At 54.4% G+C, this 25,333-nt stretch overlaps 1 protein-coding gene across 9 annotated transcripts in view; it reads right to left on the reverse strand.

Annotated features, from left to right (window-relative positions):
* Window positions 1–25,333, reverse strand: part of Mapt (microtubule associated protein tau) — a 92,132-nt gene that overhangs the window by 24,377 nt on the left and 42,422 nt on the right. For 4 of the 9 annotated variants that reach the window (XM_076869227.2, XM_076869225.2, XM_076869226.2 and 1 more), the window contains exons 2-7: window positions 21,648–21,764; window positions 16,086–16,172; window positions 14,004–14,090; window positions 10,608–10,673; window positions 6,495–7,541; window positions 3,691–3,746 (exon numbers count right to left, since the gene is read on the reverse strand). In XM_076869227.2, coding sequence (XP_076725342.2) covers window positions 3,691–3,746; window positions 6,495–7,541; window positions 10,608–10,673; window positions 14,004–14,090; window positions 16,086–16,172; window positions 21,648–21,747 — 1,443 coding nt within the window. In that variant the 5' untranslated portion in view covers window positions 21,748–21,764. The remainder of the gene's footprint in view (window positions 1–3,690; window positions 3,747–6,494; window positions 7,542–10,607; window positions 10,674–14,003; window positions 14,091–16,085; window positions 16,173–21,647; window positions 21,765–25,333) is intronic. The other 5 variants (XM_076869232.2, XM_076869231.2, XM_076869230.2 and 2 more) reach the window with 3 other exon arrangements.

A 25,333-nucleotide genomic window follows, 5' to 3' on the forward strand; every position in this document is an offset into this window, starting at 1 on the left:
AACAGGAGCTCCAAGAAGCAGCCAGCACTGACCACAGAGCACTAGCCGGCTCAGGAGGGAGTGAGCCCGTGGGACAGGTCATCTGCAGGCCGCTCCGGTTACCAAAGCCAAGGATGGGCACAGCAACCTACCCAGGGGCGACTTTCAAACTCGGATCCCCAGGGCCTCAGGGGCCGCTGCGGCCAAGGGCAGGGGGATGGGAGAAGCAAGGCCCAGAGGCCCCTTTCCTCTTCAGCTAGAATTTTAACTATTCTGCGTGGAAAGACCCTGCAGGAGCTTATTTAAAGAAGGTCACTGTGACTAAGAGGACATTCACGGAAACTCCACTAGGGTAGCCTGGTTCTGTCCAAGGTCATTTCCTTACCTTGAGCTTCATCTCCTCTGCTCCCAACTGCCCGTTGGGGGTGTGACAGAAGAGACGTGTTTAGGAGAGGAAGCTGGCTCGGGGCCGGAGGGTTTGATCAAAGGGTCTGAGCTACATGGAGTGGGGCGCTGGGGCTAAGGCAAGGCCTGTTTCTCAGGCTTTAGCACAGGAAGGCGTGGGTGTCTTCAACTACACACAAATAAAACCAAAGTGAACGTCAGCACTTTGGGAGGGAGTCAAACTGAAACAGGGCAGAGGCTATAGGAACAGAGGCAGGCGTGTTTAAAGAGGCGAGCCCCGTGCTGTTGGGACCGGTGCCCTCATCCGTCCTGGTCAGGAGGAAAGAGAAGCGACCACTTTCGCGGGTCACAGAGTTATCCGTCAGCTAGCTAGATGAGCTACAGTGGCCAACTCACAAATGACAGAACTTTTAAAGGGAAGATAACAAGTGGATAGGAGGGACAATCCTAAGGGAGGACTGCCCAGCTCCAACCCCTGGAGATTGTGTCTGACACCACTGAGGTCACCCACAGGCAAGTTTTCTGAATGAGTCTCAAATAAAACTAGTCTTAATCCTATCTGGTAAATTCCAAGGTGGGCAAAGTAAAGTTTTGCGTGTTCCACCTAATGAAACGGCCAACAGGACAGGCTTGATGGACGGAGGCCGGCACCCCTGGTTTGTCCTAACTGCCTCTTGGGGCCACACCCTCAGGAATGAAAGCTGAGAGCTAAGTTAGGGCGCCCTGGGGAGGGAGTCAGAGCCACAGAGCAGCGACCTGGCCAGAGATGTCACTGGGCTTCTCTGGCGTTTCCTCATCACCCTTGAATTCCCTGCTATAGTGGCCGAGTCCCTCTGGGCCAGCCCTGGCAAGGAGGAGAGCCCAAGGGAGGGGGCAAGGGAACAAGGACTGAGGCTCTGGGGCTGGTGACAAAGCTGAAAACGTAGGGGTAGATATTGGTGGCTCCTCCTTCCCTAGCTGGGCAAGGCTCCTGTCCACTGGCATTTCTCCCTACTTGACTAGGTGTGTAGCACAGCTGACCTCCTGCAACTGGGGCCACTCCAGGGCAGGGACCTTGCACCCGTGTGTGCAGAACGAATGAACACCGAGGCAGCCAGTCCCTGCCCCTCTGCAGCACTAAATGATTGACAGTTATTGCTTGGGCCTCAAGCACAGGGGCAGGGCTCTCTCAGTCCTTGCCGGGTGCTCATCTGCCTTCCTGGGCTGGGTCTGTGTGATAGGGACCCCAAATTTGCAAAGACAAGCTCTTCCAGTGGCAGCGCTGCTCCCAAACTCAAGCCACCTTCTGCACCTGGAGATCCGGCAGGGCCCCACTACTGACGGCACTCCAGATGTTCCAGGCAGCATTTGATTTTTTTGGTGGTGCCGGGGATGGAACTTATAGCCTTTTTCTACCACTGAGCTACCTCCCCAACCCCAAAGGGAGCATTTATACTAGAAATTTTTTGCTCTAAAATAGGTGTTTTTGAGGGCCAGGTGGAATTTTCTAGGGAAACTGAGCAGAGCAATTTTGGGAATATTATTGTTTTTCCTTTTTATTTTTACGGTTCTGGGGATTGAACCGGGGGTGCCCTACCCCTGAGCAACGTCCCCGGCTGCTTCCTTCCCATTCCTTTTTTCTTTTCCTGTCTTTCTTTCGAGTAACAGGCATGAGTTTATTAGAAAGAAAAGGAAAGGGGAGAGGGGACTCAAGGAAGAGAGTGGGTCCTCTCAGAAAGAAGAAAGACCCCCGGCCCTTTTTACTTTATTTTTCACTTTGGGACAAGTTCTTGCCATGTTGCCCAGCTTGGCCTTGAACTTGAGATCCTCCTGCTTCAGCTTCCTGAGTGGCTAGGATTACAGGTGGGTGCTGCTACGCCAAGCTTCTGGATTACTTTCAAGGAGGCAGAGCTACTGAGGGGGTAAACTGCAGCTGAAGAATGGACGCCTGACAGGGACCAGCAGGGTTCAGGAGGCAGGCGTGTGGCACACAGGTGACCTCATTTGCCGTCTCTGGGATTGCTTGTTGAAGGCTGACGAGGGTTCAGCCCAAATCGCCACTATGGCAAGACTGCAAAACAGTGTCCACTGCACCAACCCTCGCTTCTCCACTCTATTTAAGGAGTGGGTCAGTTTTCCCTCCTCTCATATTCTTCCAGCTCACGTCAGCCCACACAGAGGATCAGCAACGGGCCAGTCGCTAGTCCCTGCTATGCTTCTGCCTGAGGCCTTTGGTCCTGTGCTCCTCCTCTGTGGCAAGCCTTTCCCTGCCCTGCCGCAGCCTGCTCCTTGACTTCCTTCACTTCCTGGGCTCACGGGACTCCCTGCACTGGCTGGAGACCACTTCCTGGCTCAAGATCCCCTAGGCCTCCTAATGTATTCTGTTTATTTTGTGCAGTACTGAGGATTGAGCCCAGAGGCGCTCAGCCATCGAGTTACATCCCAGGCCTTTTTATTTTTTGTTTTTAGATACAAGCTCTCTGAGTTGCCCAGGCTGGCCTTAAACTTATGATCCCCCTGCCTCTGCCTCAGTCACTGGGATGGCAGGCTTGTGCCACCACACTCAGCTCCCTGATGCATTTTTTTTCTTTTTTTTTGGGGGGGATGGGTACCAGGGATTGAACTCAATGGCACTTGACCACTGAGCCACATCCCCAGCCCTATTTTGTATTTTATTTAGAGACAGGGTCTCATTGAGTTGCTTAGGACCTTGCTAAGTTGCTGAGGCTGGCTTTGAACCTTGAGATTCTCCTGCCTCAGCCTCCTGAGCCACTGGGATTACAGGTGTGTGCCATTGTGCCCAGCCCTAATGCATTTTCTATGTATCATATACATGTACATTTGTATCATATGTGTGTGTGTGTGTATATATATATATATATATATATATATATATATATATATATATACAAATAGTGTCATATATTTTTTATGTATCACATATCATTCACATATATATATATATATATAAATAAAAATGTATATTTATTTATTTATTTATTTGCTGGGCCTAGATCTGGGGTGGCAAGTGTAAGATGTGCAAGACTCAAATTTTATTGCAGAAAATTCAAACATACCCTCATTCAAACTATGCTGAGGAGATGGCAATTTAAGGAGCACCATGTCATTAACCTTCTGACAGTCCTTCTCTGGTACAAAATTGATAAATAATGGAATTTTTTAAAACCTTGCAGAAAAACACAATGCGCTTCAAATGAAAGTTGCTCTCTAGTGACAAATGCCCCCTACGTGGTGTGTGATCGCACACACAAAACTCAAGCTCTCCATGACAGCGACCGGCATCAGAGGTTCCCGGAGTCAGCTTACCTTTGCTTTTCTGTCCTCGCTTCCAGTCCCCTCTTTGCCTTTACTGACCATGCGGGCTGATAAAATATAAAACGAGAATGCGCGTTACAACCCACTCTCCTGGTGCGCAGGTGGAGCAGCCGTTGTTCGGGGTCAGTGGCCCGTGTTTTGTTCAGCTGGGTTTGGTGGAAACACAGCGGGGTTTCTTTCCCCCGGAATCTGCTAGATGTCGCTTTGTTAGTACAACACACCACACTGGGGCCATTGCTCAGAGCAACCTGGTGAGGGGGCAGCAGGCTGGCTGAGGGCGGGGACATGCAGAGGAGACGCAGTGGAGGCTGTTAGAGGCACGTGTGGACTCGGGGCTGTCTTGGGAGGGTGGGCAGTGCCAGCTCCCACCCACAGACTCTTTCCCTGTCTCTGCCGGGGTCAGCCCCACCCAGGGGAGGCCAAGCCCACTCCATTTAAAAGCCATGGATGGGGATAGCTCTGCCAGGCTCTGTCCTCCTGCAGGACCTCAGGATCAGGGGTTGTCTCCACCCTGTGGCTAGGCTCGGCCTTGGTTTCTTCTCAAGGGCCTTGAGGCCTGACTGGAGCCACCTTGGATTCCCCTGGCCCCTGGGGTCAGTTCATAAGCAATCCTAACGTTTGCCTTCTTATGCTGACCACCCTGCCTCCCTGCTCCTGGCCACCTGCCTCCAGCATAGGTGAGCCTGGTGGGGATGACTTCACCCCATTTTTCTGGATGCACCCCTAGAACCTGCCTTACTAATGGGGACCTCGGCCACGGGCTCCAGGATGTGTACATAAGCCCATCCCACCCCTGACCCCAGCCCTGGGGGGGTCTTCCCACCGAGGAAGCTAATCTTTTATTAGCTATAAACCGTTAGCATCCAACATCCCACAGATAACATCTGGGTATGGGGCTCAGCAATTGGTGGCTGTTGCTTAGGAAGCTGTCCGTGGTGGGGCCCGCCCACCGAACCCCAGCCTCTCCTCTAGCTCATGCTCATCATTGAACACTGATAGCACATTTCTTCATTGGTTGTGACATCATATTCCCTCTTGCCCCAAGGACGATGAGCTCCTGGGGTTTCTCACTGGCTGTGACAGTCTTGGATTTCTGGAGTGCCTGGTACTTCTCCTCTAGCCCAGGTGTGGCAGAACCACCTGGAGACAGTGGCTCCCAGGCTCAGTGAGACTGAGCCTGTAAGCCAAACGAACGTGGCACCCAGGCCTTTGCATAGGAGCCAAAGAGGGTCTGACTCACAAGCTCCTTCCTTAGCTCAAATCAACAGCACCATCTGATCACAGGAGAATCTGCAAGATCGGCATCTCCCCAATCCAGGTAGGACTCAACGAGCCCTCTTCCAGGAGATGTTATAGGAGGGATCAAATAAATGTGGGAAGTCCATAGTATGCGTCCTTGGAGGGCCAAGACATGCATTAATACATTAAAGACTGACAAATTCTCCGGCAGCAAAACCTGAACTTGGTTTCTAAACTCACAGGGCCATGGAACTCATTTCCCCTCTGGATGCACCTATTGACATTGGGTGGACCAGAATTCAGTAAAACATCACTTTAGAAAACCCTGTGGTAAAAACCCTGACAAGCCACAGTCATTTGTCCCCTCCTGCTTTGGGATCTAAACCAGGCCATAGGGTTTTCCCACCCCCACTCCGTCCTAAATCTTAAACACAGTTTCCTTTATCTAAAACACTTCAAAGATTGCTCTGTAATAAGATCCTAATAAAAATCTAATAGATGTTTATGACTGTGAGCTTAAGTAGCATCAATTCCTGGGCCCTGTAAATAATTCTGAAATGGTAACTATTCTAAAATCCTAAACCTATGAATACATCCACTTTGAGCCACGAGGTCTCTCCTAGGACATGAAAGTCCTCTCCGTGGTACTGGGGAACCTCCCTTCCTACCTCTCCTGACCTCAAGCTGCTGTGGTTGTGCTCCAGATGGGTCAGGCTGTGACCCCCCTGTGATGTCAATGCAGGGGCCTCCAGGGTCTCTGGTCTCTCTGAGGCCAGAGGGGGCACTTTGGACCAGAAAGATCTTGCTTCTTCAGTCTCCTGCCACAAGGCAGGGCGGGGCTGTTGGGCCAAAGGCTCAATTTGGGCTCTTGGTCACCTGCAAATGCTGCTGCGTGGGTGTCACCTGCCAAATGTGACCTGTCTGAGGAAGACAGCAGAAGACAGGCACGCAGCCTTTGTGTCCCTGCATTGGGAAAGCGTGCTCCAGCACCTTGCGGAAGGCACTGCGGAGTGTGGGAGTGTGCCTATCAGACCAGACCCACCTGGCTTCTGAACCTGGATCCCTCCCCTCCTATAGGAGACCTTCAGCAAGTTTCTTTACCTCTCTGAGCCTCAGTTTTCTCATTTTGCAAAATGGGGCTGATTTTGCCTGTTTGGGAGTGTTGGGAAGTTTCTAGACCACGAGTGTAAAGCACAGCAGAAGCCCTTGAGAACGGGGTGGCTGTTGTCCTGTCTGGGGGGCTCGCCCACCCACCGCCTGTGGGCTGAGGGACCACGGAGGATACATCGAGAGGTCTGAGAATCGGACAGGGCAGAAAGCACTGGGCAGGGGTGTTGGTGACATGCAAAACGGCGGGCAAGCGTGAGGAGCTCGTGCTACTGAAGCCCCAGGGGCAGGCGGCCGAGGGAGGGGAGCAGCGGCGGCCCAGGTGCCAGTTTAGTGGCTGTCTTGGAACTCTGGGGTGGCAGGAGTCAAGGAGGGCCAGTGGCAGTGCCCGCAGCCGGGGTGGCACAGGAGGGCGCCAAGGGAAGAGCGAGGGAGCTCAACACACAGACCTTTGAGTTGGGGGACCCGGCTGACGGGCCTCCCTGGCAAACCAGCTGCAGGCCGCTTCTCAGGTGGCTCCGGGAGGCCAGCTTCTCTTGTGGCCTCTCCCACAGAGTCGCCCTGGGCCTCTAGCTCCTCTCCAGGGGCCCCCAGATGTGCGGCCCTTTCCAGATCCAGCTCTGACCCCGCCTGCTCCTTCTGCACATTGGATTTGATTTCCACGTGGAATGTGAACTCGGGGGCAGCCTCGGGCCCTTCCACTGGGGGCCCTGTGCTGGGCCCAATGGGCTGCAAGGCCGGGATCTCTGCAGGAACTTGGGAGAGGAAATCGACAGGGAGCGGGATGGCACCCTCAGCCGGGAAGCCACAGATACCAGCGGCTTCTCTGGAGACCGCTAGAGGGGACGGCCCTCCTGGAGAGGTCTGGGAAGGAGGGGAGTCTCGGGGAGATGACTCGTCGACATCTCGGTCTTCATCCACCTCCTCCCGGCCTCCCAGCCTCTCTTTGTCATGGCCTCCCTTTGGAGGCAGCCCCTCCTGGTCCTGGTCTCTCCATAACTGGCGCTCCAGCGGCCCACGGTCTTGGCTTCCCTCTAGGTCCTCAGGTCCTGTTCCCGAGGGCTGGTGTGTGGCCTCTCTGGGGCCTTCGGGTGGGATGGGGGTCCTGGGCCTGGGGGGGACGTGCTGGGGGGTCAGCCCTGGGGCCCCTGTGCTTGAGGCCTTGCCCTCACGGTGCCCGGGCTCCATCTCCCTGCGCCAGCTCTCCTGCACAACCTCGGCCCCCTCGGGCTCCGCGTGGAGATGCGCAGGGGAGGAAGGCTTTGCGACTGCTACACCCTCCTGGGCTGGGCCCCCGTGCTCTTGACCCCACTCCAGGGGGGCTTCTCCAGGGCCTCCTGGTGGAGGTGGCACCGGGCAGGTGGGCGGCTGCTGAGGAAGGTGTGCACTCGCCGGGACGGGAGCTTCGGGCTGCTTTTCACCCAGAGATGCCACTGAGACCTCGGCCGGGGGCCTCTCGGGCGCCGCCCTCTGCAGGCCTGGAGCGCTCACCTTCTCTGGGTTGAAGAGGTAGCAGTGGCAAAAGGTTAGCAAGGGCACAGGAACTGTTTAGAGAGGGAACGTCACTCTCGCCATTAGAGAAAGACGCTCAGACGCATCACGGGCCCCCTGACCTGGCAGGAGCACAGCTCTGGGCTCCTCTCGCTGCTGGTTGCTTAGAATGAAAGCTCTCTTGTCTCACTGCCACCAACCTGCGGGTGACCTGGGGTGAGCACCTCTCCTCTCTGGGCCTCGGTTTTCTTTTCTATAAAAGGGGGGCTTGGCCCTGGTCGCCTCCAAGGCCCCTTCTGGGGTGGGCACTACCTCTCTCTTACCAACAGACTCTGGCAGGGCCTGGAGCTTGTCAGAGAGACCCCCTTTCCTCTTCCTCTTTCTGACTGCTCCCCTTTCTGGCGAATGAAGCCAGCGGGTGCCACAAACCCACCCAGCCTCGAGCCTGGAAAGCCATGATTTATAATCATCAAGGATGGAGAGTGTCGTAAGAGCTGCCATAAGATTCCATTAAAGGGGAGTATGTGCAGCCCTCTCCAGCTCACCCGTCACAGCAGACCTTCTGCCTAACGTGAGGCAGGACCACGGTGGCAGCCAAGACTCAGGGCATGCCTGCTCTAACCGGTCACACCACGTGTTGTACCAACTCAGCTGATGGAGGCCACGCTCATTTTTTTTTTCTGGCTTATTCATGTGACATTCATGTGAGTCCCTCTGTGCAGCATGTGGCTGTGTGTTCTGAACGGTCCTCATAAGTACACTTTACTTTTTTAACTCCCAACTCTGAACATCCCATCTGGTTCCAATAGAAGAACCCACATAACTTCCCGGGCTCTCCTCGAGCCAGACCTGTGGCCCCAAAGGATTCAGGGACTTGGAAAAGAGATTAGGACGAGGGGAGAGAAGGTAGGGGAGCACATACATGTGTCCACACACATGTGCAGTGGTGGGCATGTGAGTAACGTGTGGACCGGACCCCTGTCCCCACCTGTCAGCAGGGGTGTGGCTTCACACCGGCTTGCCACCGAGACTCGGCACAGCTCGATCCCTCTCTACCCTCACGCTGGGCAGACTCTCCATCTCATTCACTTTGTGTTCCCAGAACTGTGCCTTCTCACAGCAGGTGATCAATAAATGCACCCTCCCTGGATCAGCTGGTGTCAGGAAAAGACGCATCCCTGCTTCTTGCAGGGTCTTTGGAGACCTTATTGGGGTCCTCATTCAACCTCTCAGAAAAGTAGCCCCAAAGAGAGATGCTCTGGCCCAAGCCCACGCTGAGCCTGAGTGCCAGGACTTCTGTCATCGGGCCAGCTCACGGGCCCAGGGCGAGGGCAGCCCTGGTCACCAGGCCACTCAACAGGCTGGGTCCCCACTGCCTTCCAGAAAGCACGTTCCTCCCAGAGCCTCCTAGGGATTGCTCTTGACTAGGAGGTTTGGAACCCAGGACTTCAAGAGCCACTCTTAAAAAGAGACAAAGCCCCAGACATGGATGGGAGCACACCTTGAAAACCATCAGCACGGGGGCGGGGGGACGGGGGTGCAGCCCACGCTCCTCAGTGAGGAACCCAGCGTGCAGCTCGCTCCCAGAGGGAGGAGTGTGTTGGCAGAATGTCCTGTCCACTCCCAGGACACCATGAGGTGTCAGCAAATATTCCACACAGTAAGCACTGGGGCCGCCACGGAGTCAGGGCAGACAGCCCTCCAGACAGGTCCCCCACCTTCTTCCCAGAGGCCTGGTCTCTGCGGTCACTTGAAGGAGGTGGGTGGACCCTCGAGTGTCCCTGAACTGGTCAAGGCCTTCACCTGCCTGACTCCCAGCACACCACAGCTCTATCTAGAGACAACCTTAACGGTCTTAGGCACCGTCGGACTACAGGCTGCACCCCAAATCTGTAGAACAAACTCACATTCACTTTTTTTTTTTAAAAAAGGAAATAGATGATGACTTCTGGAGATTATAATTCATGAAAGCTCCAATTTTACCTAAGCTGAAACCCACGACCACAAGGAATGGGAGGGCGGGAGCTGGGCTCAGTGGCCCAGCATCTGTGTGACACCCAGATTCCATTCCTGCACACAAACAGGAGCCAGGGTTTTAGTTAATTCACACATAGATGGAGGCCCTGCTGTGTATTGCTCTCCTTCTAGTAGTTTCCAAAGCTCCCTGTTCACCTAAGAACGAAGGCACCCTCTCCATGCCATGTGAGATGAGAATCTTTAGCCTCACCATGCTCTCCAGGGAAGCTGAGTCTCCAAAGACAGACAGCACTCTGGCCTCAAATCCCCCATCACTTTTTGGACAAAAGAACAATATCTCAGCTCTTTTGTACTCTGGAAGCTTTCACATCGTACAGTTCATTTGGCCAGAAAACGATACTAAACAAGCCCAGCCCATGTTGTATTTATACCAGAAGTCTCCATTTCCCAAGATTAAGAATCTCTAGCTGGGCACAATGGAACACACCTGTAATACCAGCAACTCAGGAGGCTGAGGCAGGAGGATCACACGTTCGAGGACAGCCTCAGCAACTTAGAGAGACTTGGTCTCAAAATGAAAAATAAAAAGGGCTGGGGATGTGGCTCAGTGCTAAAATGACCCTGGGTCTCTAGGATGTTATAAATTAAGTTCTTAGCAAATTTATGATAAACAGTAACAGAAAGCTGCTTTTCTTGAACTGAACAAGTTCAATTCCTGAGAAGAAAATCATAAGGTTTGCAGGCTACACAGAAGAAAGTTCAAATGCAAAAGTTTGGTGGTGATGGGGACAGCTTTTGTCTGCATATATATTTGCATTTCTGTCAGATATTTATTTTCGACTCCCAGGCTGGGCAAGGTCAGCTCCCTTTGGGACACTGAACACTTCAGGAATGACACAAAAATGGTGTCAGAAAAAAGCCCTGCTAGGGCTCTTTTGCTACTGAGTGGCCGACCTTTGGTAAGAACCAAGTCCCCCAAATCTCCTGGACTGGTGAATTAGGGCCCAGGTCTGAGCTCTTTTTGGGGGTGGCCCTCTGAATGCTCGCATCTCTATCCTTTTGATTCCCAAGTGGTGGAGGCAATGCCCACTGACCTTGAGTCACATGTCCAGCGGCTTGGTCTTCCATGTTTGGGGTGTCCCCAATGCCCGCTTCTTCAGCTGGTTTAAGAGTCAGCAGAGGGAGGACAAAAACAGACAGTTACTATTTGTCAGAACCAACTCTGCATCTTAGATCTTTCCTAAAACCTGCAGGAAAGACACATCCTCAGAGTACCAAGGGCTGCAGCCCTGGCTCCTCTGCAAAGGTCACTGCTGGGGACAGCAATGACAACGGTTTCCTAAACAAAACCCCAAAGTCACACACCTGACAGGTGACTGTCACCTAGGAGGGAAGAGGGGGTACAAATCATGACTCACAAAGATGCCAGGACCCAGAGGTCAGAGAAGCACTTGCTGTGAGGTCCCTGTAGTCACTGCAGGTGGGAGACTCAGAGCTAGATTGTGCCTGCGGCCAACACCTCCTCTCTGAGCCTCCGTTTTCTCATCTGGAGCCCCAGGAAGATGGCCCCAGCTTGTCTTCCTGAAGACAGGAGGGGTAGCAAGAGAGTACGTGTAAAGGTGTGCGGCAGGGTGCCTGGCTAGGGTAGGTGCCCCAAACTCGTTAACTTCTTTCCTTCAAACCCTCCAGGAATGGGTGCTGCCTGACCAGAGGAAGGCCAGCGGTGCCAGAGAGTAGCTTTTGGGGGGTCTTGAGTTCCTGTTTAGGGAGCCACCGGTCACCCCAAACAAAGAAAGCTGAGTCAATTTCCTGACAACATCCACAGGACCTAAATCAAGAAGCGTTCATTCCTAGAACACAGGAGAAACTGGGATGCAACTGCCTGAGGCGGAGCACGTAAGCAGCTGGCCACACACTGATCTCTGACCCCAGCATTTACCAGCCTGCCTGAGGCCGACGAAAGGTGACGGCCTCTGAGAAATGCCTGTGAGCCTGGCTGGGCCATCAGCATAGTCCCCAGACCTGCAGAGCTGCCAGCATGGTCTGCCATGGAGAGGGTGGCTAGGGAAAGAGGTCCCTGGGGTCGTTGGGCAGCCGTACTGTGGCCTCCTAATTACCCAGCTGGTTGGCTGTCCCAGGGCAGCTGCGAGGAGGCGGCATGTGAGGGTGTCCATCATCAGCATGGACACCCTCTGGGTCCCCCACAGACAGCACTGGGCTGGTCTCAATGGTGATAGCTCCTTGTCCCATGACACAGCACTGGGCCAATGCTGGCCCATGTGCTCAGGAGGTAAAGCTCTGAGCATGGGTTTGGTCTGAGTTTTGGAAAGAAGATGAAAAGGGAAGAAAGGCGCTCGGTGACGGCTTGTCCAGCTAACCGTCCAGCTAACCGGCCGCGGAGTCTGTGAGGCAGCAGGTACAAGGAGGACCCTGGGATGCTGCCCTGCCACGGGGCAGATGAAGGCCTTCCTGTGCCACTGAAGAACTGAGACCTCCTGGCCTGGTGGTGCAGAACTGGAAGGCCCTGGTGAGGGGGAGGGACACTCAGAAAAACCCCAGAGGGGCAGGGGGCATGGCAGTGGTGACGTGGTAGCTAACAGCCTCTGATATCCCTGAGGGACATTTTCAAGGAAGCAGGAGGGCTCCCTGCTCCCCAGCAAGGCAGGACTCCTGCAGTGGCAGCCACACTGCACCCCACGGGACATCCGTGGGCAGTTTCACTGGAACACAAGACACAGCAAACAGGGTGCACCAAGACGAGGTACTAAACTAAGGCACATCTTGTTGACAGCTGAAAAAACGCTCACCAAACCCTAAAACCTCCCACCACACTGGGGGTGGAAAGGGCTGGGGGTGGGAGGTGGCCCTGTGGTTTCCAAGGCATCTTGGAGACGACACTTGACATGTTCCCTCTGGCCAGGGACCTAGTGAGCACTGTCAGGGTCCCACTTGGGAACACCATGGGGTGGGAGAGGGGATGCTTCGGGGATGAGCAGAGGAGCACCACTGCAGCCCAGCCAGCAGGGTACCCCAAATTTGCTGCTGGGATCTCCCATGGATCTGATGCTGGCCAGGTCAGAGGCTCAGGAGGGCATCTCAGATGTCTAACAGGCCACCAGTGGAAGCCAGCCACCCTCAGCAGAGGTGAGCTGTTGCTGGGTCCAGGAGAGAGGGGACAGGAAGTCTGCTGGAATCCAGTGCAGAGGGAGGGTCTTCAGGGGACAGTGGCAAGAGATAGGGGATAAGGAAAGAAGAGCCCGGAAGAATTCAGATGAGGTTTCCAAGAGAGAAAGAGTTATGTCCCAACACCTGCCGGGGAGGACAGCAACTCACACCAGGCCAGCCTGCCGCCCATCCCACCCGCCTGCCCCAGGCCACCCCAGGGGAGGGCCTGAGCTTGGCCAGTGTGAGGAGCTTGGCTGTCAGATGGTGTCCCCGATTACCCAGGATCCATGAAAAGTCAAGAGCTGGCTGACGTTCTCTCTCTGGGCAGGGGACAAACTCCCCCACCGACAACACTATAAGGGACAGCAGGGGACAAAATCAAGTCACTGGTGAGCACACTCTGTGAGCTCCCATTCTGAGGTCCTTGAGCACCTTCATGCTCCAGACTGAAGCCCTGCAGGCTTGGGGACCATCCCCCCAGCCATCTCAGAAGGCCTCGCTGCCCATCACCTGGCCAAGGAGAAACGCACTTTGACCCCCAGTGGCTTCTCAATTCCAGATGGGAGAGAGCACTGACCCAGGAAGGAAAGAAAATTGCTGCCGGCTTCCACTTGCCCTTCACGGCTGGCCCAAGGTTGCGGGGCCCTCTGCATTTCTTGCTGGACACTCTCCAATTAAGGCCAAGGAAGAGGCCACAAAGAGAACGACACCAGGGACCCTAGCTGAGCTGTCCCTTTCCTGGGGACCCCAGGAGGTAGCTCTCTAGGAACTGGGCAGCCCGGAGCTAGGGCTGTTCCTGTCGGCACCCCTCTCTGTCCGATTCCCTGTCAGCGCCTCTCCTCGCCTTTCTGCAAACACTGTGTCCAGGGCAACAGTGATATAAATGGATGCCAGGTCGCTCTCGGAGATCCTCCCAGGACTGCCCCATGAAGCCCTCAAAAAGTGTGGAGGCATCTAGCCCTGCTGTGAGCTTGGGTGCTCCTCCGGACAAACCGGCCAAGGAGGGTGACCTGCTGCTGGGCAGAGTTGGAGCAGGAGGGCTGATGCCTGGGGTGTGAAGGCCTGGCTCTGTCACCTGCCTCAGAAAGCCCCGCACACTCTGCAGCTGATGCGCTGACTGAGGCAGGGGAGGAGGCTCCAGGAGGAATCCAGAGGCTGTCAGTCCTCGGGGAGGCTGCAGGCCCCGAGGCCCCGGCTCCCAACAGCCAGAGAGTCCCAGAAGCCAGGGTTGGCCATATCCTGCCTCGCCCGGACACCAGGATGACCCAAAGTGCACCATCCCAGCAGCAGGTCAGCCCAGCGCTGGCTCCTGGGGTCGCCCTCACCTGTGGTTCCTTCTGGGATGTCCGTGGGGGGCTGGGCGGCCGCCTGCTCGCCGGGGGCTCTCTCATCCACTAAGGGTGCAGTCACGTCTGGAAACCACCGAGAGTCGCCTCAGAGGGGTGGGCCACACCCAGCCCCTCTCTTCGCTGCTTATGCAGGAGCAGAGCAGGGGGAGTCAGGAGGGGACCTGGCCACATGCAAGAAAGCACCAGCACAAAGCAGGACCCAGAGCTGCTCCTGCCCCTTCTCCCCAACAAGCATGTCACCGCAGGCAGACACCAGGCCCTGCCAGGCAAGCCCAGCAGTCCCCACCCCACGTAAGCACTGTTTTTAAAGAACAATTGAGGGCTTGGGTCATGGCTCAACTGGTAGAGTGCTCGCCTGACACATGTGAAGTACTGGTTCGATCCTCAGCACCACATAAAAATCAAATAAAGATATTGTGTCTGCCTAAAACTTAAGAACAAAAAAGAACAATTGAGAGCCAGATATGTGACCCTCGAGGCGGTGTGGGAGGACATGATTGGGACTAGGGCAGTGCAGGAACCCTGGGTATAGGGCTGGGGCCTACAGTTTTGCTGGGAGGTTTTTGAGCAAGTTCTTTTTCCTCTTTGGGCCTCAGTTTCCCCATCTGTGCCATCTCTAGGTGGTCTCAGAGATTTCTTCCAGATCTTAGTTCATGACCCCTAATCAGAGGGCAGAGGCCCCTGCGTGGCCACGACCAGGCTTGGTCTTGCCCGGAGCTGGTGTGTGACCAGAGGTGGTTGAGCTTCGCAGCAGAGGCAGGCAGTGAGGATGGACCTCCAGGAGCTGCGGTCAGTGCCCCATCAAGGTGAGCTCTGTAGGCCAGTGTTCCTCCTGGCCCAGTGTTACATCCTGGCCCAGTCACCCCAGGTATTCTGGGCACACCCAAGGATCTGTCACCCTGGAAGGCTTCCCAGGAGCTGAAATCAGCCTAGTTCAATGAAGGCCATTTTCATCATTTGCTGGGTACAGGCCGAGTAGCTGGGCAAAGTCCAGCCTCTCCCTGTGGGTGAGAGCCGGAGCGCCTGGGGCCAGACGGACAGCCCAGAGCACAGCGGGGTGTGGGTGGAGGTTCTTCTAGAGTCGTGTGGACAGAGCTCAGAAAGCCAAGGTTTGGGAAGCTGGCGTGAGGTCTGGATAGTGTTTTAGGACTTTCTCGGGGTGCAGGCAACTTGCAAAACTGTCCTAACAAGATGAGCAGGAAATGTCTGACATCACGGGCTCTTGGGAGAGCAATGGGAATTTTTCCAGGCTGAGGACCTCAGGGGTAAGAGCCGCTGGGACTCACTATTAGAGCAGGCAGTTGGCAGCCACTTGACAGCCACTTTCTTCCTTTCTTTTCTTTTCGTCACCAGGGGTTGATCTCAGGGGTGCTATACCACTGAGCCACATCCCCAGACCTTTTTATTTTCTATTTGAGACAGGGTCTCGCTAAGTTCCTTGGGCTGGCATCAAACTCCTGCCTCAGCCTCCTGAGTTTCTGGAATTACAGGTGTGTACCCTGGACCTGGCTCCAGATGTAGTCGTGACTGACACAGACTACAAGAGAAGGTGATCAAAACCAGGACTAAGGAGACTTCAGCAAGTAGACAGGGACTCTGTAACAACCTGGTCTCAAATGCCTGGAAAGGACAGGTTAGCAGAGCCTGACCAGGGCAGAGGCCCAAGCCACACCCAGAGCTAAAGAAACGAAGGATACCAAACCAAGACCAGGCCCCAGATGCAGGTGAGGAGATGGGCACTGACCTGCTCCTTCCTCAAAGAAATGGCTGCTGTGGGCCTTGTTGGCCCCCAAAAGAAGAGCAAAGGGTAACTTCACAAGGGACTGTGGGAGGACAATGGTTTGGGGACAGGGGCTCTGTGGAACTGTGCATGGGCCTGGCGCCCACAGCCCTGTCCTGCAAAGCATCCAGCAAGCACAGCTCTCAGCCCGTGGGAGAGGGGACAGCAAATGCAGCTGGAGCATAGCGCAGGAGGGACGGTGGCCCAAAGCTTGGCTAAGCACAGGCTGGCGGCAGGGAGGGAGTGTCTGGAGGAAGCAGCGAGAGGGGGAGCCCCACCTTCGGCTGTCGGGGTGCTCTTAGCATCCGAGGTCTCAGAGCCGGGTTCCTCGGATCCGTCATCGGCGGGGGTCTGCAGGGGAGACGCTGGAACATACACAGTGAGCCCCTCAGGACGGCGGTCTCTCCCCAGGCCTCCCTGAACTCGGGAGCAGAGCCCTTGGAGCTGCAAACCCCTCAGCGTGGACCCCACGTCCATGTGAGCAAACAACAGAGGGGACCAGCACCCACCCCCGCACAACTGTACCCCACACCAAGGTGACCAGATGAAGATGTGGGGATGCTAGATGGTTCAGGAGAGACTGCCCTTCCACCAGCCAGTTCCTGCAAGGCAAAGGCTCTCCTGTTGACAAATGGCGGCAAATACCAGAAAGTCAAACCACAGTGAACTTGCTATTGGCCAGTGCTATTAATGAAGGACAAGTGGACACCCGGAGAAATGCTCAGAGATCCAGCTCCCGCCTCAGAAAAGAACTGGCCCAGGGCGGACCCAGGGCCTGCATCCACTCGGACACTCGGGCGAGCTTGGACCTCGTCCAGCTCCTTTCATGGAAAGCTCCCCATGGAGCCCCAAAAGACCAACCATCCAGAGCCACACCCTCCACCATGAACACCCTTGTAAGGTGGCTTTTGTGGGCTTTAATAGAATGAAGAGGTCTGTCTTCTCCTCCTCCCCTAGGAAGGACCGCATTGTCCCTCTTTGGTGTGGCACCTTGGCACCAGAAGTCAATCTGCTCTGGTCGCTATGGGTTTATCAAGGCATCACTCAGCTTCTGGGGCTGGATGAGCCAAGGTCATCAAATACAGCAGGAGAAGGCCTGCTGAGTGCCTGGCGTGTGCACAGCGGAGGCTGGGAACTCGGAGGGAATCAGATACTCAAAAGACACAGCCTGGTCTCCAGGGGCACACGGCCTAATGAGGGAGAGAGAGAGAGAGTGGCCACACGGAGCAAAGGGCTCAGGCGCCAGCTTGTCCCAGAGCAGGCCCAGGCCAGCTGAGACTGTTCTCGTGAAGGTCTCCTAACAGGAAGAGGTGTTACAGTCTAGAAAGCACTGGGAAAAAATAGGGCCAAGATGTCTGGGTTCATCCCGGTTCCACCTCTTTCTAAGCAGGTGGCCTTGGACTTCTCTCTCAGAACCTCAGTTTCCTCATTTATAAACTAAGTGACAAGACATCGACCCTGCCTGCCCGCTCCTCCCGGAGCTGCTGGGGGATCTCGTGGGGAAAGCACTCTGCTAACCCGGGGATTTGCATTTGTGGGGCTCATTCTCAGTGATGTGAAGCAGTCCCTGCAGTTCAGTCCCCCTGGTGACTTAGATGACCCTCATCGTAAGACACGGCTCAAACGACGGTGGGTGGGTGGATGGATGATTGAAGAGGGGACAGAGGAGTGGATGAATGGGTGAATTATCGAGTGACAGGGATGTCTGGGTGGCTAGTTGGATGGCTGGATGGATGAACAGATGATGAGATGGAAATCTGGGAAGCTCACATCGGAGTTTCTGAACCCTTTGCGCCAACTCTCACCAACTTTCCCTCCTCTTCTCCTGAGCCTGGCCCCATGTGCCCAGAGAAGCCTCTCCAGGGTGCCTAGTGTCATCTCCGCCATCAGGTCAGTGCTGCTCTGTTATCTTGGTGACCTTGCTCACCCCGTGTGTTAGGACCCCTCCCTTCACACTGTTCCCTTTGCTGCCTATAATGCTGCTGTGTTGAGGCCCAAATCCAGCTCCACTGCCTGCCATGTGTGTGACTCTGGCCAAGGGACTTGCCCTCTCTCTGCCTCATTCTCCTGGGCATGGAAACAGGTCCACCCTCTCAGGGGGCTTCTGTGTACAGCACCACATGGGGCCTGGGTGTGAGAAGCCCTTGGTAAGTGGTGGTGCCTGCTGTCACTCAGCATGACGCCACCTTGGTTGAAGGGCCCAGCGTAGCACCGTGCTGATGACAGTGATGTGGATGTTGACTGGGAGTCCCTGGGGGTCCCAATAGGTAGCTGATCATTGTAACAGATGGACAAGTGGACTCTGGCCACCCGAGGAAAGGTCCAGCATTACTTAGTAGCCATAGCCCACAAGCACAGGGGACTTTCCTGGCAGCCCATTCAACCCACCTTGGAAACAGAACCCTGAGATGATTCAGGCTGGAGCTGCACCCCATCGGAAGGCCACATCGTCCAGCCTCCTGGCCAGGCAGGGGTGGCCAGTGGGAAGTCAGGGGAAGTGTTTGGACAGGGCATCTCTCTGGGAGGAGCTCAGTGGGGAAGGGCTCCTTTGTCCCCTCCTCTCCTTCCAGCTGCCTTTCCCACCTGTGAGACACCTTGGGGGTGGAAGCCACATGCTCAGGATGTAGGTTTTCTCAAACGTGTGAAAAATAAGGACTGTTCTCAGTTGGCGGCTGGATGCAGGCCAGCGAGGGGCCAGATCTGGCCGGTCCGGCCATGGCTTGCTGAGCCTGGCCTTAAGGGTGACAGTGGGTGACAGCAAAAAGGGAGAAGTACGCAAAGGCCTCAGGGCGACTGTCTCCAAACCCAGCTTTGTGGTGAGGGCGCCAGGGCCAGCAGAGAGGTGGGCGGCGTCTCTGGGGAGCTGAAGATGGTGTAGGCACTGGCTGGGGTCACAGCGGACCAGGTGGTGGCAGTCTCCAACAGCAGTGAGGGAACCGGGAGAGGTACAGGGGGGATGGGGCATTCAGTGGAAATGGGGAGGCTCTGGTAGACCCTGATCAGGCCACTTCACCAGGGGCAGGGGCAACCTCAGTTTCAGGATGGGGCAGAATGTGAAGATGACAGAAAGGCGGATGGAGTTCAAGTGCACCGTGTGATCAGACACCCACCCACTTGGTCCCAAGGCCGTCCCTGGACACCAGGCCCTGGCCACACCCATTGGCTGGTTCAAAACAAGCTTCTCACACATGCCCGGCTCCTTGGTCCTGGAGCTTGTAAAAACCTGCAGACTGTCTCGAGCAGGTCTTGGCTGAATGACGAGGCCACAGCCTGCAGACTGCGTGTGGTCTTGACATTAGCCACGGCACAGGGCACCTGTCCCCTGCCCACTCTTCCAACTGCATTATCCTTGCTAAGTTCCTTAGAGAGAGGGAAGGAGGGAGGGAAAAGCCCCGCGTCAATGTCAGGAAGGTCTAACCAGCCGATCGGGCGAGGCCTTCAACTCCGAAGGCCACTGTTTCTTCAGCTACCCACGTCCCTGGTGTCCCCAGCGTACCTGGCATATAGCTCTCTGTGGCTGTCCCTGCCCCACTGCAGCTTTTAGCACCCACTCAGACCCTCTTTGTTCTGGTATTTAACATGCAGTTTCTTGTCACTATTCAAAATAGACTTTTGTCACTTATCTAAAGTGTTGTCAGTACAGTGACACCTTCTGCCAACTCCAGCTCCCCACATGAAAACAGCTCCTTTGAATGCTGAGTAGCGAGAATTAATTTGGTGAGACTGTGGAAGTCTCTTAGGTCTCGCTGGCTGTCCTGGAGAGGATGTCTTGGGGTCAGCTAGCGGTCTGCGAGTCCTCTCCTTTCACAGCATTTCAAAAAGGTTAGCAACTTAAATTTTGCAGCGTGTGTGTGTGTGTGTGTGTGTGTGTGAGAGAGAGAGAGAGAGAGAGAGAGAGAGAGAGAGAGAGAGAGAGCGCACAGAACTTCTGATCATGTCTTATATTAAAGAATTGAATAGCAGTTTGAACAAACATACTTAAGGCAACCCAGAAACACGAAGTAACTTGGTCAATTATTCTTAGTTTGCAGGTTGAATCTAGTGCAAAAAATAAGACTGGTAAAAACCACCCCTCATGGGACTTGATTTTAAATGAATTTATAATGTTAGTATATTTTTAGATATACAGAAAATATATATGAGTCTCTCCACACCCAGCTGCCCTATCATTAACATCTGACATTATTATGGTACATTTGTTGCAATATAATATACGGTACTGGGGATTGAACCCAGGGGTTCAATCTGAGCAAAAAAACAGCCCTTTATGTATTTTATTTTGAGACAGGGTCTCACTAAATTGTTGAGGCAGGCCTCAAACTTGCAATCCTCCTGCCTTGGCCTCCTGAGTTGCTGGGATTACAGGTGTGTGCCACCCGTGCCCAGCGACAACATATTTTTAACCAAATATTTAAGCCAGGTTGCCCTACCTCTATAGACAGTGCCATTTTTCATTGGCACAACTCAGTATTTGAAGAGCTCACTCTGAATTCAGTATGCTGTGATTCTAACTTGGATTCTACGCATGAGAGTTCAATAATCTAGTTATTCATCATCTCTCGTCTCCATTTGGTGGAGATGCTGGGTACAGAGGTTTGGCTGGAGCCTGCATCCCCCACACCCTCCCTCTGTGCTCCGGTAGAGTGCCCACATCCTCCTCCCTGCCCTCAACCCACCTTTCCAATTCCCAATGCGCATCTTAGACTAAGGCCTCCCTGCTGACACCGAGAGAGAGAAACCAGCCTTGGAATCAGGTCCCTGAGCAGGTCCCAAAACTCTCCAGGGGGGATGGCTGCTCCACATGCAGGAGAGCTGGTCCCCCTGCTCCCCACCTCTGAGGGACCCTGTGATGCCCCCTCCTGAAGGACTCTCCTTGGATAGGTGCAGCTGGCAGAGGTCACTTCCAACCTTGGAGTTCTGTGACTTCCACCCGCACCCCAGCACAATTTTTAGCATTAAAAAGAGAAATGTAGACGGTCTCCATTCTGTCTCCTTAGAAATGGGTCTGGTGGTGGGTGGGACTGAGCCATCCACCCACAGGACTGCAGTGGGGCTGTGCCCTGGAGACCCATGGAGAGAGCTCTTTGTCACACAGCTCAGCACCCTGGGCCAGTTCCATGCTCCAGAGAGGGGCAGCCCCAGGAGCATCCCAATCTCCCTGACATGTAGTCACACAGCAAAATGAATCACGTGCTTTTATCGGTACCCAGAATTGAACCCAGAGGCGCTTTACCGCTGAGCCATATCCTCAGCCCTTTTTATTTTTTTCTTAATGAGTTGCTGAGGCTGGCTATGAACTTATGATGATCCTCCTGCCTGGGCCTCCCAAGTCGCTGGGATTATAGGTGTGCACCACTGTGTCTGGCTGAATCACCACCGTATCTGGCTGTGCATTTAGGGGTTTGAGGATGGAGTCAGATCAGTGTGGCCAGAAGACTGTGTTACAGACATTTTGGAAGCTCACGTAGGCGGGGTCTCACTGAGGGAGGGTAGAAGTACAGGTCAACACAGGTCATTTCACGTGCTCAGGAGCACAGGCCTATAGGATAACGGGTGTGGCTGAGACGTCAAGGACCCCTGTATTCCTGAGCCTTGCAAGCTTGTCACACTCCATCCACTCATGTGGCAAACTCTCCTTTGGAGAGGTAAATTTTGAAATAGCCTCACATTTTGAGTGATCCTGGCCCCTTCAAGTTATTAAGGCTCCATGCCCCTGACATCTTATACAATGAGGTGTTGAAACGCCCAGGATGCAAAGGCTCCCTGCCCGCCCTTGACAAAGCAAGAGGCTGGCTGTGTTCCCCAGGCACCTGGCCTGCTGCACACAACTGTCCACTAACCTTTCAGGCCGTGCTCTGCGTCCCCCTCTTGGTCCTGGAGCAGGGCATAGCCCTCAGCGTGGTCTTCCGTGGTGTCAAACTCCTGGCGCGGCTCAGCCATCTTGGTGCGAGGCTCACCTGGGAGGAGGAGATGCAGGGTGAGAGGTGGCGGCAGGACGCTGAGCTGAAGGACTCAGTTCCCAGGTGTGCTGGGCTGCGGTGGGGACGGGGAGAGAGTGCCTGCCCCCGGTCATGGCAGGCAGATTTTGGCCACCCGACTCCCCTCTCCAAGGAGCAGGTGCCCCATCTCAACCTGTGCTCCGCATTCTTGCCCAAGTGTTGGGACATTTCTATGTGTTTGTAACCAGTGTCACACCAGCTCACACTCAAAATCACCGTGCGAGGCAGGCTCTGCAGACCTGAGCCCTTACTCTCAGTGCTCTCTCCACTTCTTCAGAAGGAAAATGCTAGATTTTTTTTTGGTGGGGGAGGGGTACTGGGGATTGAACTCAGGGACACCTGACCACTGAGCCACATCCCAAGCCCCCCAAATCAACTCTTGGATTTTTTTGGTGGGGAGGGGTACCTGGGATTGAACTCAGGGGCACTTGAATCCTGAGCCACATCCCAGCCCTACTTTGTATTATACTTAGAGACAGGGTCTCACTGAGTTGCTTAGTGCCTCGCTATTGCTGAGGCTGGCTGTGAACTCCTGACCCTCCTGCCTCAGCCTCCGGAGCTGCTGGGATTACAGGTGTGCGCCACGGCCCCTGGCTTGTTTCGTTTTAATTAGAGGCAGGGTCTCACTATGTTCTCCAGACTGGCCCTGAACTCCTGGGCTCAACTGATCCTCCTGCCTCAGCTTCCCAAGTGGCTGGGACTACAGGTGTGCCTGCTGTTGTTTATTTAATCCGTGGAGCTGGGGACGGCACCTAGGCGAGGGCTCTGTGACTGCAGCACCCCACCCCCACCCCCTGCGCCCTTCTTGCTGCTAATACTTGGCATTGCCTTTGTGAATGGCTGCAGCCCTGGGTTCCCAGCTCCAGGGCCTGGAGGACACAGCTGTGTGCCGCACTGGAGGTCTCCAGGGACGGTGGGGAGAGTCCTTTTCCCAGGCCATCTTTATCAGATGGGGTCCCCTGGGTGCAAAATCCACAAGGGCAAGCCCGCCTTCCAGGGACTCCTGGAGAGCACAGGCTCAGTGAGGTGCACCCTCCCTTTTGGCTACCTCACACCGCCAGCCTGACCCCTGTGCACACGCCTGCACACACGCGTGCCCTATCTGGCAGCTGGTTCCTCTCACAGCGTGAGAAGGGACAGAATGCTGCACATGTCAGGCAGCTCAACTGGGGCCAGGTCACTGAGCGCCAGTTCTAAGTGGCCCTCGGTTCCCGCCACTGGGTCTAGACGGCTCCTAACAGGAACATGGGCGCAGAGTCTGTCTGTGCAGACGGAACAGGCTTCCCTTCTGAGGTAGACTGTATGGTCACAGGTGGCTCCTGTCACCTGACTTACACCCAGATCAGAGGCTGCGGCCGTCCTCACTCTCCTGGGCCCCTCTGCACTTCCACCCGGTCAGTGAGAAGCAGGCAGATAGGGCACCGTGGCTGCTCCTCACTAAGACGAGCAGAGCCTGGAGCTGGAAGGGGCCAGTGTGGACCCTGCTCACAGGGAGGGGCAGCATCAGAAGAGGGGCCTGAGGTCAACGGGGTAACTGTGAGCAGGGAGGTGACGGCGATGGTCCAGGCACACAGTCAGAGGGGGGCCCCAAAGGGCAGGCGAGGAGACGGGCAGGAAGGGGTGGCTCCAAGAAGCACATTTCAAAAAACATTAGGCCAGACTTCAAAACCAGGTTGAGGTCAGCAGAGAGACTAGGACAGAGAGCACGCCAGAGGAAAGAGCCCGGTGGGGGGCAGGGGTAGCCCCGGCAAAGGGGACAAGGGGACGGCACTAGGAGGGAGGGTGCTGGACAACGAGGGCAGGTCCTGCGATCAGGTGGAAGAAACCCCGAGCCATGGGCTGGCTGAACTGGTGATTTCATTTCACTATTAATAAGCTCAAGAGAATTCATTTTACTATCCCCCTGACTTCCGTTATGATTTTATTTGTTTTTTCCCCCTGCCCTGAGGATTGAACCGAGGGGTGCTCTACCACTGAGCTGCACCCCCAGCCCTTTTGACTTTTTATTTATTATTTATTTTTATTTTCTGGTACCAGAGATTGAACCCAGGGGTGCTTAAGCATTGGGCCACATCCCCAGCCCTTTTTATTTCTTATCTTGAGACAGGGTCTCACTAAGTTGCTGAGGCTGGCTTTGAACTTGCCACCCTCCTGCCTCAGCCTCCCAAGCTGCTAGAAGTGCAGTGTGCACCACTGTGCCTGACTTGACTTTTTATTTTGAGACAGGTTCTTGCTAAGTTGCTGAGGCTGGCCTCAAACTTGGGATCCTCCTGTCTTGGCTTGTGAGTCCCTGGGATGACAACTGTGTGCTACCATACCTGGCTAATTTTAAGTTTTTCATGAAGCTTTATTTTAATAGGTTCTTCAATGGAGAGGTATTCCACTTTAGCTTCAAGTCAAGGGTCAGACAATCTTCCAACATCAAGGGCTGGACAGTAAACCCTGCAGGCTCTGCGCTGTCTCTGCCTGGCACTGGGAAAACAGTTTTGATGATGAATGAATTGGCATGACTGTGTTGTGAGAAAACTTTATTTATGGACTTTGGAATTTTAATTTCATATAATTGCCATGGGTCATGAAATAGCATTCTTCTTCTTTGTACTGAGGATTGAACCCAGGGGCACTTTACCACTGAGCTATATACCCCAAGGTCCTTTTTATATTTTATTTTGAGACAGGGTCCCAAATTGTAGAGGCTGGCCTCAAACTTTCAATTCTCCTGCCTCAGCCTCCTGAGTCACTGGGATTACAGGTTGCATCACCATCATCAGCAATATCATCTTCTTTTACATTTTTTTTTAAAAGAGAGAGTGAAAGAGGGGGAGAGAGAGAGAGAATTTTAATATTTATTTTTCAGTTATCGGCGGACACAACATCTTTGTTTTGTATGTGGTGCTGAGGTTCGAACCCGGGCCGCAAGCATGCCAGGCGAGCGCACTACCGCTTGAGCCACATCCCCAGCCCTTCTTTTACATTTTTTTTTTTTTTCAACCATTTGAGAACACAGAAGCATTCTTAGCTCAAGGCCAGATTTGGCCTATGGGCCATAGTTTACAAACCTCTTAAGGCTTCTCTTCTTGAATAGAAACAAAAACAAAACAAAACAAAAACAAAAACTATAAATAAATAAGTCTTAGCAAAAGTCACCCTGTTGTGGTTACCCTCTATATTTTCAGTGTGGATTTTTACTTTCCATACTGGGTTTTCTTCAGCTGCTTCTAGAGGTTTCCACAGGCTCTGACTCAGGAGACCAGGGGTCACGGCTGGACGTGGGCAGTGCTGTTGTTTTTAGGCCTGGGGACACTCGCCAGGGTATGCACAGCTGCTGGGCTGCCTCGTTCAGCCCCATTAGCAGACAACAGGGCCATGGGTCCCTCAGCCCAGCTTTCTAATGACCACTCTGCCCCTCCGCCGCCCCCACAGACCCTGTCCGCTGCAGAGTCAGACATACCCACGGGAAGCTGTGTAAATTACAGGTGCCAACGCCGAAATTAAATCATCCTTCAAAACACAGGCGACTATTCACC

This window comes from Callospermophilus lateralis, chromosome 11, assembly GCF_048772815.1.
Source record: "Callospermophilus lateralis isolate mCalLat2 chromosome 11, mCalLat2.hap1, whole genome shotgun sequence".
Taxonomy (NCBI): domain Eukaryota; kingdom Metazoa; phylum Chordata; class Mammalia; order Rodentia; family Sciuridae; genus Callospermophilus; species Callospermophilus lateralis.